Raw genomic sequence first — 14342 nt, 5'->3', positions numbered from 1 at the left:
GAAGGCTCTGACTAATCCGAAGTCATGAAGATTTACTTCTATACATTTTCTTCTAGGAGCTTTATAGTTTTAGCTCTTATATTTAGGTCTGTGATCCATTCTTAGCTAATTTTTGTATATGGTATAAGGAAGGAGTCCAAATTCATTTTTCTCCATGTAGATATCCAGTGGTCCCAGCACCACTTGTTGAAGACTACTCTTTTGCCATTGAATGGTCTTGGCACTCTTGTTGAAATATCAGTTGACCGAAATGTATGAATTTATTTCTAGACTCTTAATTCTATTCCATTTATCTATTTGTCTATCCTTATGTCAATACCACACAATCTTTTTTTTTCCCCCCTACACAATCTTGATTACTATAGATTTGTAGTAACTTGAAATTGAGAAGGATGAATCCAACTTCGTTCCTCTTTTTGAAGATTGTTTTGACTGTTCTGATTCCCTTGTAATTCCTTATCAATTTTAAGATTAGCCTGTCAATTTCTGCAGAAAAACCAGCTGGAATTTTGATAGGGATTCTGTTGAATCTGTAGGTTAAGTTAATGAATATTGACATCTTAAAAATATTAAGTCTTCTGGTCCATGAACATGGGATGTCTTTCCAGTTATGTATATCTTTAAATTCTTTCAATGTTTTGTAGGTTTCAGAATACAAGTTTTGCACTTCTTTTTCTTTAATTAATAGACTTTATTTTTTAGGGCAGTGTTAGGTTTGCAGAAAAATGCAGTCGAAAACACAGAGAGTTCCCATATACTCCCTCCCCCCCCCCAACCCTGTGCACAGTTTTTCCTATTACTAACATCATGCATGAGTATGGTACATTTGTTATAATTGATGAACCAATATTGATACATTATTATTGGTTAAAGTTCTTTGTCTACATTGGGATTCACTCTAATGTGTTTTACAGTTCTGTGGGTTTTAACAAATGCATAAATGTTATATATCCATCATTACGGTGTCATTCAGAATAGTTTCATTGTCCCAGAAATCCCTATGCTCCATTTATTTGTTCATCCCTTTCTCTCTCTCCCCAAATCCCTGGGAACTATTGATCTTTTCATTGTCTTTATAGTTCTGCCCTTTCCAGAAAGTCATGTAGTTGGAATCATAGTATTTGTAGCCTTTTCAATCTGGCTCCTTCCACTTAACAATAAGGTTCTCTGCATCTTCTTCTGGCACAGTACCTCATTTATAGTGCTGAATGATATTCCATTGTATAGATGTGCTATGATTTGTTTATCTATTCACCCACAGGAGGTCATTCTGGTGACTTACAAGTTTTAGCAATTATGAGTAAGGTTGCTGTAGACATTCATGTGCAGGTTTGTTTGCTTGTTTGTTTGTTTTAAATAGTCTTGTTCTTTCACCTACAGTAGCATGATTCTGGCTCACTGCAGTCCTGACTCCTGGACTCAAGTGATCCTCCCACCTTGTCCTGCCTAGTGACTGGGACTACAAGTGCATGCTACCATGGCTGGCTTTTTTTTTTTTTTTTTTTTTTTTAAGACAAAGTCTCACTGTGTTGCCCAGCCTGGTCTTGAACTCCTGGGATCAAGTGATCCTCCTGCCTCAGCCTCCCAAAGCACTGGGATTACAGGCATGAGCCACCACACCCAGCCAGGTTTTTGTGCAGACATAAGTTTTTAACTCATTTGGCTGGATTGCATAATAAGACTAATTTTAGCTTTGTAGAAATGTGCCAAGTTATTTTTCAAAGTAGCTATACTGTTTTGCATTCCTACCACAAATGAATGAGAGCTTCTATTGTTCCACATCCTTGGCAGCATTCAGTGTCATCAGTATTTTAGATTTTAACCATTCTAATGTGTGTGCAGCAGTATGTTATTGTTTTAATTTGCAATTCCTTAATGACATGGGAAGCATCTTTTCATATGCTTATTATCATCTATATATATCTATATATATACCACCTATATGTATACTTTTTTTAGAGACAGTGTCTCTAAAATATATATAATATATAAAAAATATATAAATATATAATATAAAATAGCTGGGATATAAATATATATGAATATATAATATATAAAATAGCTGGGATAAAAATATATATATATATAAATATATATATTTTTCCCCCTAAGAGACAATGTCTCACTCTGTTGCCCAGGCTGGGCTCAAGTAATCCTCCTGCCTTATCCACCCTGGTAGCTGGGACTACAGGTGCATGCCACCACGCCTGGCCAATTTTTTTTTTTTTGAGACGGACCGTCGCCCAGGCTGGAGTGCAGTGGCGGGATCTCAGCTCACTGCAAGCTCCGTCTCCCGGGTTTACTCCATTCTCCCGCCTCAGCCTCCTGAGTAGCTGGGACTACAAGCGCCCGCCACCACGACCGGCTAGTTTTTTGTATTTTTTTTAGTAGAGACGGGGTTTCACCGTGTTAGTCAGGATGGTCTCAATCTCCTGACCTCGTGATCCGCCCATCTTGGCCTCCCAAAGTGCTGGGATTACAGGCTTGAGCCACCGCGCCCGGCCCTAATTTTTTTTTTTTTATTTTTTGAGACGGAGTCTTGCTCTGTCGCCCAGGCTGGAGTGCAGTGGCCGGATCTCAGCTCACTGCAAGCTCCGTCTCCCGGGTTTACGCCATTCTCCTGCCTCAGCCTCCCGAGTAGCCGGACTACAGGCGCCAGCCACCTCGCCCGGCTAGTTTTTTTGTATTTTTTAGTAGAGACGGGGTTTCACCGTGTTAGCCAGGATGGTCTCGATCTCCTGACCTCATGATCCGCCCGTCTCGGCCTCCCAAAGTGCTGGGATTACAGGCTTGAGCCACCGCGCCCAGCCCTAATTTTTTTTTTTAAAGACAGGGTCTCAGCCATGTTGGCGTCAGAAGTTCGCCAACATGGCAAAAGCCCATCTGTACTAAAAATACAAAAATTAGCCAGGCCTGGTGGCCCCGGCACCTGTAATCCCAGCTACTCGGGAGGCTGAGGCAGGAGAATTGCTTGAACCTGGGAGGCAGAGGTTGCAGTGAGCTGCGATCGTGCCATTGCACTCCAGCCTGGGTGACAAGAGCAAGATTCTGTCTCAAAAGAAAAAAAAAAAAAAAAAAAAGACAGGCTCTTACTGTATTGCCCAGGCTGGTCTTGAACTCCTGGCCTCAAGTGATCCTCCTGCCTCAGCCTCGCGAAGTGCTGGAATTACAGGTCACTGTGCCCAACCTCCATCTGTATGTCTTCTCTCACTTCCTTATTTTAAATTTATTGTGAAATATTTTACTGTTTTTGAAGCTATAGTAAATAGAATTGTTTTCTTAATTTCATTTTCTTTTTTCCCTTTCTTTACATGCTGCCTTGAGATGAGATTAATTTTATTTTCAGATTGTTCATTGCAAATGGATAAAATACATTGATTTTTGTATACTGATCTTGTATTCTTTGACTTTGATGAACTCGTTTGTTATCTAAGACCATATCTTCTGCAAAGAGATCGTTTTGCTTCTTCCTTTCCCATCTGGACTCCTTTTATTTGTTTCTCTTGCCTAATAGCCTTGACTAGAACTTCTAGTACAATGTTGTATAAAAGTGACAAGAATGGACATCCTTGTCTTGTCCTGATCTTAGGGGGAAAGCATCTAGCCTTTCACCAGGAAGTATGATGTTAGTATGGGTTTCTCATAGATGTCCTCTAGCAGGCTGAGCAAGTTGGGGAAACTTTTTAAGCATGTAAATGCTTGGACGCTACCATTACAGCTTTTGATTCACTGAGTCTGGGAAGGACCGCTATCTTTAGTTGTACAAAGGTATATAAGAAAATAAAAGGTATATAGGTTATTCTGATCCACAGGGTTGAAAATATCTGCTGTATCATGGTTGAAGTATCTTATACTTCATTCTTTTAAAATCTATGCTACCACTCTGATTCTTCCCCCTCAACTGAGCACCTTGGACTTAATATTATTGGGTTCCTAATGCTATATTCTTAACTCTAATTCATTTGAATACTAAACCATGAAAAATGGTTTGTATTGCATAGGTTAACTTATTTTTTATATACTGGGTATCATTAGGATATGGTATTAAGATTTATTTTCACCTATAAATAATGTAAGCTACTTGATGATCCCACTTATGGCTAATTTCCTTCCTTGTCATAGCAGAGGTGGTACTCAGAGCATAATTTAATTTTCCTTTTTTTAAAATTTCAATAGGTTTTGGAGAACAGGTGGTGTTTGGTTACACAAATAAGTTACTTAGTGGTAATTTCTGAAATTTTGGTGCACCAGTCACCCGAGCAGTGTACACTGTACCCGATGTGTAATCTTTTAACCCTTATTCCCCCGAATCCCCCAAAGTCCACTGTATCATTTTTATGCCTTTACGTCCTTATAGCTTAGCTCCCACTTACGAGTGAGAATATATGATGTTTGGTTTTCCATTCCTCATTTACCTCACTTAGAATAATGGTCTCCAATTCCATCCAGGTTGCTTCAAATGCCATTATTTTGTTCCTTTTTATGGCTTAGTAGTATTTCATGGTAGATATATACCATATTTTCTTTATCCACGCATTGATTGATGGGCATTTGGGCTGGTTCCATATTTTTGCAGTTGCGAATTGTGCTGCTAAAACATACATGTGCAAGTATCTTTTTCATATAATGACTTCTTTTCTTCTGGATGGATACCCAGGAGTGGGATTGCTGGATCGAATGGTGGATCTACTTTTAGTTCCTTAAGGAGTCTCCACACTGTTTTCCATAGTGGTTGTACAAATTTACATTCCGCCCAACAGTGTAAATGTGTTCCCGTTTCACCACATCCATGCCAGTATCTATTATTTTTTGATTTTTTGATTATGGCCATTCTCACAGGAGTAAGGGGGTATCACATTGTGGTTTTGATTTGCATTTCCCTGATGATTAGTGATGTTGAACTTTTTTCATATGCTTGTTGGCCATTTGTATATCTTTTGAAAATTATCTATTCATGCCCTTAGCCCAATTTTTGATGGGATTGTTTGTTTTTTTCTTGCTGATTTGCTTGAGTTCCCTGTAGATTCTGAATATTAGTCGTTTGTCAGATGCATAGATTGTGAAGATTTTCTCCCACTCTTGGGTGGTCTGTTTACCCTGCTGATTATTCCTTTTGCTGTGCAGAAGCTTTTTAGTTGAGTTTAGTCCCATCTAATTATCTTTGTTTTTCTTGCATTTGCTTTTGGGTTCTTGGTCATAAAGTCTTTACCCAAGCCAATGTCTAGAAGGGTTTTTCCAATGTTATCTTCTAGAATTTTTATGGTTTCAAATCTTAGATTTAATTAAGTCTTTGATTCACCTTGAGTTGATTTTTTGTATAACGTGAGGGAGGAGAATCCAGTTTCATTCTCCTACATGTGGCTTGCCAATTATCCCAGCACCATTTGTTGAATAGGGTATCTTTCCCCACTTTACATTTTTGTTTGCTTTGTCAAAGATCAGTTGACTGTGAGTATTTCACTTGATTTCTGGGCTCTCAATTCTGTTCCATTGGTCTATATGCCTGTTTTTATACCAGTATTATGATGTTTTGGTGACTATGGCCTTACAGTATAGTTTGAAGTCAGGTAATATAATGCCTCCAGATTTGCAGAACATAATTATTGATGGCCCTTGTGAATTATTTTTAGTTTATTTTATCAATCTTATTTTTTTTTTATTTTTACCCATATGAATAATAGTAATTTTGCTTCTTTAGGACACCATGTAAAATTGAACCTAGTATAAACCACATCCTCAGCACCAGAAAGCCTGGAAAGGAAGAAGGAGATCCTCTACAAAGGGTTCAGAGCCATCAGCAAGCATCTGAGGAGAAGAAAGAGAAAATGATGTATTGTAAGGAGAAGATTTATGCAGGAGTGGGGGAATTCTCCTTTGAAGAAATCCGGGCTGAAGTTTTCCGGAAGAAATTAAAAGAGCAAAGGGAAGGTGTGTGTAATTCAAGTTTGTGAAAAGGACTTGACTTAGTTGTGTGAAGGTTGAGCTGATCTATTACGTCTGAAGAAAACTAACCTTATACTTTGCACCTTTATGTGATATTTCTATGGTTGCACTGTTTCTTTCTGTGTATCAGCCAACCTCCCATTGCTCCCTTCCATGAAAACTCCTTGAGGTGTGGGGGTAATGAGTATATTTAGAAGTAAAGGAAGAAGTTCTGAACTGTGTGAACAATTTATGTTCCCCAATACAATAAGCAGGCGGCTATGATCCCTGACATGCATATATGTGCATTCCATGCATCCCTATTAAGTACTTTTCCTAATGCTATTGCTTGAAATATTCCACTTTACCTTTGATATTTTGTCTGAAATTTCTCCAAGAGCTTATTTAGATTAACCTATTAGGTCACACTGCAATGATTTAGATTATGGATATTCATATTTTTTAAAGACATTATAAATTAAAGAAAAAGGTTTAAAAATTGAGATATGGGAATTTTGGGGAAACAGGAAACAGTTCTGATTCTGGAGCCTTGAGTACTTGAAGGCAAGAGGCAGGGCAGAATGGGCTGGAAAGTAGGGAAGTAAGGCATGTGGGGCTTAAGGCATGAGAAGGTGAAGGAGAGTAAAGAAGGATACAGAAAATGAGGTAGGGGAGGTTCCACTTCCATTTAGACTTTTTTTTATTAGGATCTATAAGGAGAAAGTAATGTTTCTTTTATACATGGATATCCAGAATAACCTACTAATATAGCTCAGCTCTCTTAAGAGGATGTAGTGTTTGTGGGGTTAGCTGGGAAACTTAACCATCACTTAAACTTTGAGGAGCAATCTTTTCTGAGTTCCAGGTGGCAACTTTGGTAAAGCAGACTGTTAGTAAGTTTGGAATTGTTTTCATTTGTTACACTAATTAGTGTCATCCAAGATTGTCAAAAGTGCTCTGGGTTCAAATTGAACCTGTGTGTCTAGGTAGGAGAGAGGGATAGTTGCAAAGCAAGGTGTTAGTTGAGTAAGGGTTTTAGAAAAGGAGAACCACTCCAGCAAAGAAATAGGCTAGAAGGGTGGCCAAATATGAACCAGAAAAGGAACTAGGTATCTAGATAAAAAACTGTTTCCTAAGGGAAAAGCTTAGTCTGTACCAGGTATATAGAAGGAAAATGAAAGTCCATTTTAGGGCTGAGCATAGTGACTCACACCTGTAATCCCAGCACTTTGGGGAAAAAAAGACCAGCCTGGGCAACATGGTGAATTTTCATTTCTGTGGGAAAAAGAAAAAGTACATTTTGTTTTCAACTAGCCAAAGAAGGACCTACTCTAGATTAGGTGAAATTTAATTAGGAATAAGAAGGCACTGACCTCTGAGAATTTTTTAATACTCATTTCTGTTGTGTTTTTTTGTTTTGTTTTGTTTTTTGTTTTTTTTAAATAGACGGGGTCTCCCTGTGTTGCCCAGGCTGGTCTCAAACTCCTGGGCTCAAGTTATCCTCCCACCTTGGCCTTTCAAAGTGCTGGGATTATAGGCATGAGCTACCGTGCAGACCTTAATACTCATTTCTCAGCTGGTCTCTGAATCTATTTCATGAGCTTGTATAAATTCCCATCTGTGTATAAGTTTGTACCCTTATATAAATCCTCATTTCAATAAATGTGGTTTCTAGTTACTGTCAAAAACTGGCTTTGAAGACTTGCTAACTACTTACTCTCAGGGAAGAATACAAGAAAAGAAGAAGCCACAATCAGGGCCTACACAAAGGTTGTTTTTCTTTGCATTGCACTTCCAAATCATTTTTTCCCTCTTCTTTCAAAAACTCTAGCGTCTTTCAGATTTCTATCCTCTAATTCTTTTCTATTTCCTGAGCCTCCTTAGTGTACTCACCTCAGACTTTTCAGTTACACCCCATCATTCATTAATTGACTAATAAGCACATGGCTCACTATCTATGCCTCTTTACCCTAACCTGCAAAAAAACCCTGCATGGCCAAGCATGGTAGCATGTGCCTGTAGTCCCAGCTACTCAGAAGGGTGAGGCAGAAGGATTGAACCCAGAAGTTTGAGACCAGCCTGAGCAATATAGCAAGACCTCATCTCCAAAAACAAACAAAACCCCATGTGACTTAGCCTTTGCCTACCTCTCCAACCCCATCTTTTTCTATTTACCCTCTTACTATGCTGCAGCCACACTGAACTTCCTTTGGATTCTTAGACACAGTGGTCTTTTCCTGCATTAGGGCCTTTGTGCCACCTAGTTGGTTAGCCTAGAATCTTATCCCAGAACTTTGGCCCCTTATCATTTAAGTTACAGCTTAATAATGTCACTTTATCAGAATGATCTTCCCTGATCACTGGTCTTAAGTAGCCCTCCCTTGACCTCCATCTGTCTACCCAGTCACACATTCTCACGTCATCTATTTTATTCTTTTTCTAAACTGATTTTCTTGTGTGTGTGTTTCCCCCAAATTTGATTGTTAGCATCACATAACCAAGGACTTTGTATTATGTACTACTGAAACCTAAGTACTCAGAGTTGTGCTTGGCACATAGTAGGTATTCAGTATTTTTTTCCTTTTAGTAGAAACCTGTGTTGTTCAAAGGTATTCTATTTTTTTATTGAATGGATAAATAATAGAGGCCTAGACCACAAATTGAGGACCTTGTTCCACTTAAATCATTTTTATCTGTATTAGTAACATATGTGTTGAGGAGATGAGCTCCAAAGGCAGTTTTGGACAGAATGAGTTACTATGAGGAATAATACCTCAAGCGGCTTTACTGTTTCTAGCTGAGCTATTGACCAGTGCAGAGAAGAGAGCAGAAATGCAGAAACAGATTGAAGAGATGGAGAAGAAGCTAAAAGAAATCCAAACTACTCAGCAAGAAAGAACAGGTGATCAGGTAATTTTTCTTTTTTCAATAACACAAAACTAAAATTTATTGAAACAAACTTAAACGTTGTAAAAATATGGAAGGTTAAAATCCTCCCAACCCCCATTTAGAGTTTCTGGTAGCTTCCTAGCTGTTAGTAGCAGGAAAGTTGAGCGGGAAAGTAATTTAACAGGTGACTTCAAATAGAATTTTTGGCATGTGAAATAAGTGGTGCAGTTTATTGACTTCTTAGTTATACTCCAAATCATTATGTTGTTAATTCTGGCTCAAGCTTTTTATTCTAGCTATGTTCCATTAAAATGGGATTGCCTAAAGAAATTTAGTATATGCCTGGCACTGCTCAGTTGAGTACAACTGTACCAGTTTAGAGTAGGAATATAAATTATTGGAAATGACTTTTGTGGTATACTCATCTTATCTTGTTAGTGGATGTCTAGGGAAAGAGTAAAGTAAAGCTAATGTTAGAGCTTGAAAATAGTATTGTCTGGGTGGGAGGGACATTGATTTTGTTTATTTAATGCAAACAGCAAGAAGAGACGATGCCTACAAAGGAGACAACTAAACTGCGAATTGCTTCCGACTCTCAGGAAATGCCAGGAATGACTCTATCCAGTTCTGTTTGTCAAGTAAACTCTTGTGCCAAGTAAGATTACATTGGTGGAAGGGACAGTGCCTATAGGAGGGCATTTAGAAACAACCCTTGACTCTCTAGTGCCTTGAAGTCTCTTTTATAGTATTGAGACATGGTTTTTATAAGTCTCTGTCAAAACATAAGCTTTGATTCTGATTAGGGAGGACAGAGCATTGACTATTTTCCACTGAAGAAACATGTTTCTTATAGAAACAAATACATATAATGTTTTTAAAAATCAAAATCACCCATTTCTACCATCAAGAGATGACTACCATTAACACTGTTCTGTCTTTTCTTTTGTGTTGTATTTTTGTTTTGTTTTATAAAAATGTCAGCTTACCATTTTGTAATGTGCTTATACTATTAATGCAACTTGACATCTATTATCAAATATATTTCCGCAACATTTTTGACAACCAAAGGTTCCATCTTCTTTAAGAGAATTTGGATTGACAGTAATAATTTATCTTAGAGTAAATATTATATGTAATGGAAAAACCTCTTGGACTTTTAAAAACTAAACAGTTCTTTCTGTGGGTATCGAGCACATGATTTAAAACAAGTTTCTTCACAGAGAAACTTCACTTGCGGAGAACATTTGGCAGGAACAACCTCATTCTAAAGGTGAGTCGTATTTGACAACTTTGAGAAGAACTTGCTGATAACAAATGTATTATGTAATAAATGGTAAATATTTTTATTATGATAAAGGGATTGAAAGAAAGAGGGGGACTAGGATGCTAGGAATTTAGTGTAGGCATATGCTTTATGATAGGAAAGACATTTGAAAGAGGTTTTTTTTTTTAAAGATTCCTCAGTGTTTCAAAATATTTGGTTTAATTGTAATTTTAAATTTACACTAACCACCAAATCTTATACTTTAGTTACTGTACACTAAATAGCAAAGACACCAAGGAAGGTGTTTCTTTTCAGGGAAAAAAAAAATTTGAAGCTATTTTATATTCAAATTGGTTTTCTTTTCTTCAGAACATGTTAAAAGTGGCGAAACATGAATATCTACTTGTAAATGGCTTTGCAAAAATAAAAATAAAAAACATAAAAATCTAATTAAACCTCTGTTTCTAACCAACAATTTATTGGAAATGTAAAGCATGGAGGAACATTGTTAACAACATAGGGGGATGAAATTGGCAAAATCCAGCATTATGGGGCTAGCAACCCAGTTTGTTGAACAAAAATTCCCCCCAAAACTCTATAGAATAAAAGAGATTTAAGAGGCATTTGAACAATCACAGTATACGGATCTTAACTCTGCATTCCCAATTCAAACAAACTTTTTAAAAAAATTGTTTATTTATATTTTTTTGAAACTGAGTCTCACTCTGTCACCCAGGCTGGAGTGCAGTGGTGCGATCTCAGCTCATTGCAAATTCTGCCTCCTGGGTTCATGCCATTCTCCTGCCTCAGCCTCCTGACTAGCTGGGACTACAAGCGCCCACCACCACATCTGGCTGATTTTTTTTTTTTTTTTTTTTGTATTTTTAGTAGAGACAGAGTTTCATCATATTAGCCAGGATGGTCTCGATCTCCTGACCTCGTGATCCGCCCACCTCGGCCTCCCAAAGTGCTAGGATTACAGGCGTGAGCCACTGCGCCCGGCCAAAACATTTTTTTAATTGGTAAAATATGAAACTTCTGACTGGACATTAGATATTCATAAATTTCTCATTTTATAGGTAGGTATCATGTTTTGGGATTGGGATTTTTTAAAAGCCTCTTTTAGAAATATGTACGGAAATATTTGCAGATAAAATGACATGTCTGGAATTTGGTTTAAAATAATCCTATTGGGTTGGGTTTGGGGAGTAGTGACAGTGGTAGGGAATCTAAATGGAACAAGATCATCTATGTTTAGGTAATTGTTAAATTGTTTAATGATCTTTTATATGTTTGAAGTTTTTGTTATTAAAAAAACAGATTGCCTTCCTGCTTTCAAACAACACAAAATATTGATTAATTTTTCTGGTTGTCTTGAAGAGTAAAGCATTTACTCCTAGAGTATGTATCTAGTCTCTCTTTCTCTAGGTCGCAGTGTACCTTTCTCCATTTTTGATGAGTTTCTTCTTTCAGAAAAGAAGAATAAAAGGTTCGTTGTTTGTTTTTTGTTTTTTTTTAACTTAAGAATTTTCTGTTATTATAAGTGAGGATAAATTAGGGGCTACTGTTATGAAAAAAATTGCTAAGTGAGGTATGTCTTTTTCTAGTCCTCTTGCAGATCCCCCACAAGTTTTAACTCAACGAAGACCCCTTGCAGTTCTCAAAACCTCAGAAAGCATCACCTCAAATGAAGATGTGTCTCCAGATGTTTGTGTAAGGAGCAGTATCCTTAAGTTAATGTAAATGGGCTAGTGGGTTGTTTATTCAAATCCACAAAAGCTTAAGGTTAAAATTGAAACCACTGACTTGAATTAAGCACATGAAAAGATGCTCAGCATTATTACTCAACAGGGAAATGCAAATCAAAACCACAGTGAGATACTACTTTATATCCACTAGGATAGCTATAATAAAAAATTATGCACAATAACAAGTGTTGGCAAAGTTGTGGAGAAATTAGAACATACGTTACTAGTGGGAATGTAAAATGGTGTAGCCACTTTGGAAAACAGTTTGGCGGCTCTTTAAAATGTTAAACACAGTTACCATATGATCCCGCAGTTCTGTGCCTAGGTATATACTCAGAATTTGGGAGGCCGAGACGGGCGGATCACGAGGTCAGGAGATCGAGACCATCCTGGCTAACACAGTGAAATGCCATCTCTATTAAAAAATACAAAAAACTAGCCGGGCGTGGTGGCGGGCGCCTGTAGTCACAGCTACTCGGGAGGCTGAGGCAGGAGAATGGCGTAAACCCGGGAGGCGGAGCTTGCAGTGAGCTGAGATCCGGCCACTGCACTCCAGCCTGGGCGACAGAGGGAGACTCCGTCTCAAAAAAAAAAAAAAAAAAAAAAGAAAACACATGTTGACACAAAAAGTTACACAAATGTTCATAGCTGTATTACTCATGATAGTGGAAACAACCCCAAATGTCCATCAACTGATGAATGGATAAACAAAATGTTGTATATCCATACCATGAAATATTATTTGGCTATAAAAAGGAATGAAGTACTAATACATGTCACAACATAGGTGAATCTTGAAAATATTTTGTCAAGTGAATGAAACCAGATACAAAGACCACATATTATATGATCTCATTTTCATGAAATATCCAGAATAGGCAAAGGTATGGTTTGAAGTTTTCCAGGGGATTAGGGAGAGGGTGGTGGAGAGTGACTGCTAATGGGTATGGGATTTCTTTTTGGAGTGATGAAAGTATTCTGGAATTAGAATTCCAGAATACTGGAATTCTCAGATAATTCTGATACAGTTAGTCTACTGACGGCTATGCAAAGACAGTAATGTAAGAGTAATTGATTACATACTGTGTTCTGGAGTATACCACCAGAGAACATGATTAACAGGCTAGATTTGGATGCAGTGGTTCTAGATTCAGCTGTTCAAGGATACGCTTATTTGTTAAAGGAGTCCAACTTCATCTACCTTTTTTTTTTAACCAATCTTTTACTTGAATTTTGTTACTAGGTACCTAAAATGTCTAAGCTACTAGGGCTATAAGTAGTATTTGCATAAAATGTATAGATTATAAACATCTATTTTACTTTAATCATATATATAAATACATATATATATATATATATATTTTTTTTTACTTTCTTTCTTTTTCTTTTTTAGATAGGCTGTCTGTCATCCAGGCTGGAGTATAGTGGCGTGATCTCAGCTCACTGCAGCCTCTACCTCCTGGACTCAAGCATTCCTCCCACTTAGCCTCCCAATTAGGTGGGACTACAGGTGTGAGCCACCATGCCTGGCTAATTTTTTATTTTTTGGAGAGACACGGTTTCACCATGTTGCCCAAGCTGGTCTCAAACTCCTGGGCTCAAGTGATCCTCCCGCCTCAGCCTGCCTCCCAGAGTGTTGGGATTACAGGTGTGAGCCAACGCACCTGGCCAAATCTTTTTTTTTTTTGAGATTGAGTTTCACTCTTTCACTCAGGCTGGAGTGAAGTGGCATGATCTCAGCTCACTGCAGCCTCTGTCCCCTGGGTTCAAGCAATTCTCCTGCCTCAGCCTCCCGAGTAGCTGGGATTACAGGTGCCTGCCACCATGCCCAGCTAATTTTTGTATTTTTAGTAGGGACAGGGTTTTGCCATGTTGGCCAGGCTGGTCTCGAGCGCCTGACCTCAGGTGATCCACCCACCTCAGCCTCCCAAAGTGCTGGGATTACAGCCACTGCACCTGGCCTATTATTTTTATTTAACTATACTTTGTTTCTTCCAGATGTACCGCCCACCTTTAGTTACTCAGTCAGAAATTCAAAGTATATGTCAAATTGGTAATGATCTAGAAAATTAATCTCTAGTATCCATATGGGTTAAATCAAATAGGCACTATTTGTATACTACAGGTAAATATGTAAAATGGTGTAATCTCTCTGAGGACAGCTAAGTAATATATATAAACTTTAGTGTTTATAACCTTTTGACCTGATAATTCTACTTTTAGGAATTAATCCTAAGAAAATTAAAGTGTTTCTAAAGATTTATGTACATTTAAAGTAGTTTTAAACTAGTAAAATCAGAATAACCTGAACGTTGGTTAATTTCTTATAGACCCACAGTGTGGCCATTATGTTTTTAAAGAATTTTAAATAGCATAGGAAGGAAAAAATACAAAAAGCATGAGAAAGAGCAACACACAGTATCATGAATGCTACATTTTCACTGGTTTTAAAACTCCTTTTTAAATGCATAAAATATGCTATGCATATATCCTACCAGACATACATGAGTTATCTTTAA

At 37.6% G+C, this 14342-nt stretch overlaps 1 protein-coding gene across 1 annotated transcript in view; it reads left to right on the top strand.

Annotated features, from left to right (window-relative positions):
• Positions 1 to 14342, top strand: part of BUB1B (BUB1 mitotic checkpoint serine/threonine kinase B) — a 61862-nt gene that overhangs the window by 31409 nt on the left and 16111 nt on the right. The window contains exons 9-14 of the mRNA XM_023189401.1: positions 5699 to 5928; positions 8720 to 8832; positions 9351 to 9466; positions 10032 to 10081; positions 11504 to 11564; positions 11683 to 11788. Coding sequence (XP_023045169.1) covers positions 5699 to 5928; positions 8720 to 8832; positions 9351 to 9466; positions 10032 to 10081; positions 11504 to 11564; positions 11683 to 11788 — 676 coding nt within the window. The remainder of the gene's footprint in view (positions 1 to 5698; positions 5929 to 8719; positions 8833 to 9350; positions 9467 to 10031; positions 10082 to 11503; positions 11565 to 11682; positions 11789 to 14342) is intronic.

The sequence above is a fragment of the Piliocolobus tephrosceles genome, chromosome 6, assembly GCF_002776525.5.
Source record: "Piliocolobus tephrosceles isolate RC106 chromosome 6, ASM277652v3, whole genome shotgun sequence".
Taxonomy (NCBI): domain Eukaryota; kingdom Metazoa; phylum Chordata; class Mammalia; order Primates; family Cercopithecidae; genus Piliocolobus; species Piliocolobus tephrosceles.
The sequence above is the reverse complement of the archived record's forward strand: the minus strand, read 5'-3'. Positions and strand labels throughout refer to the sequence as shown.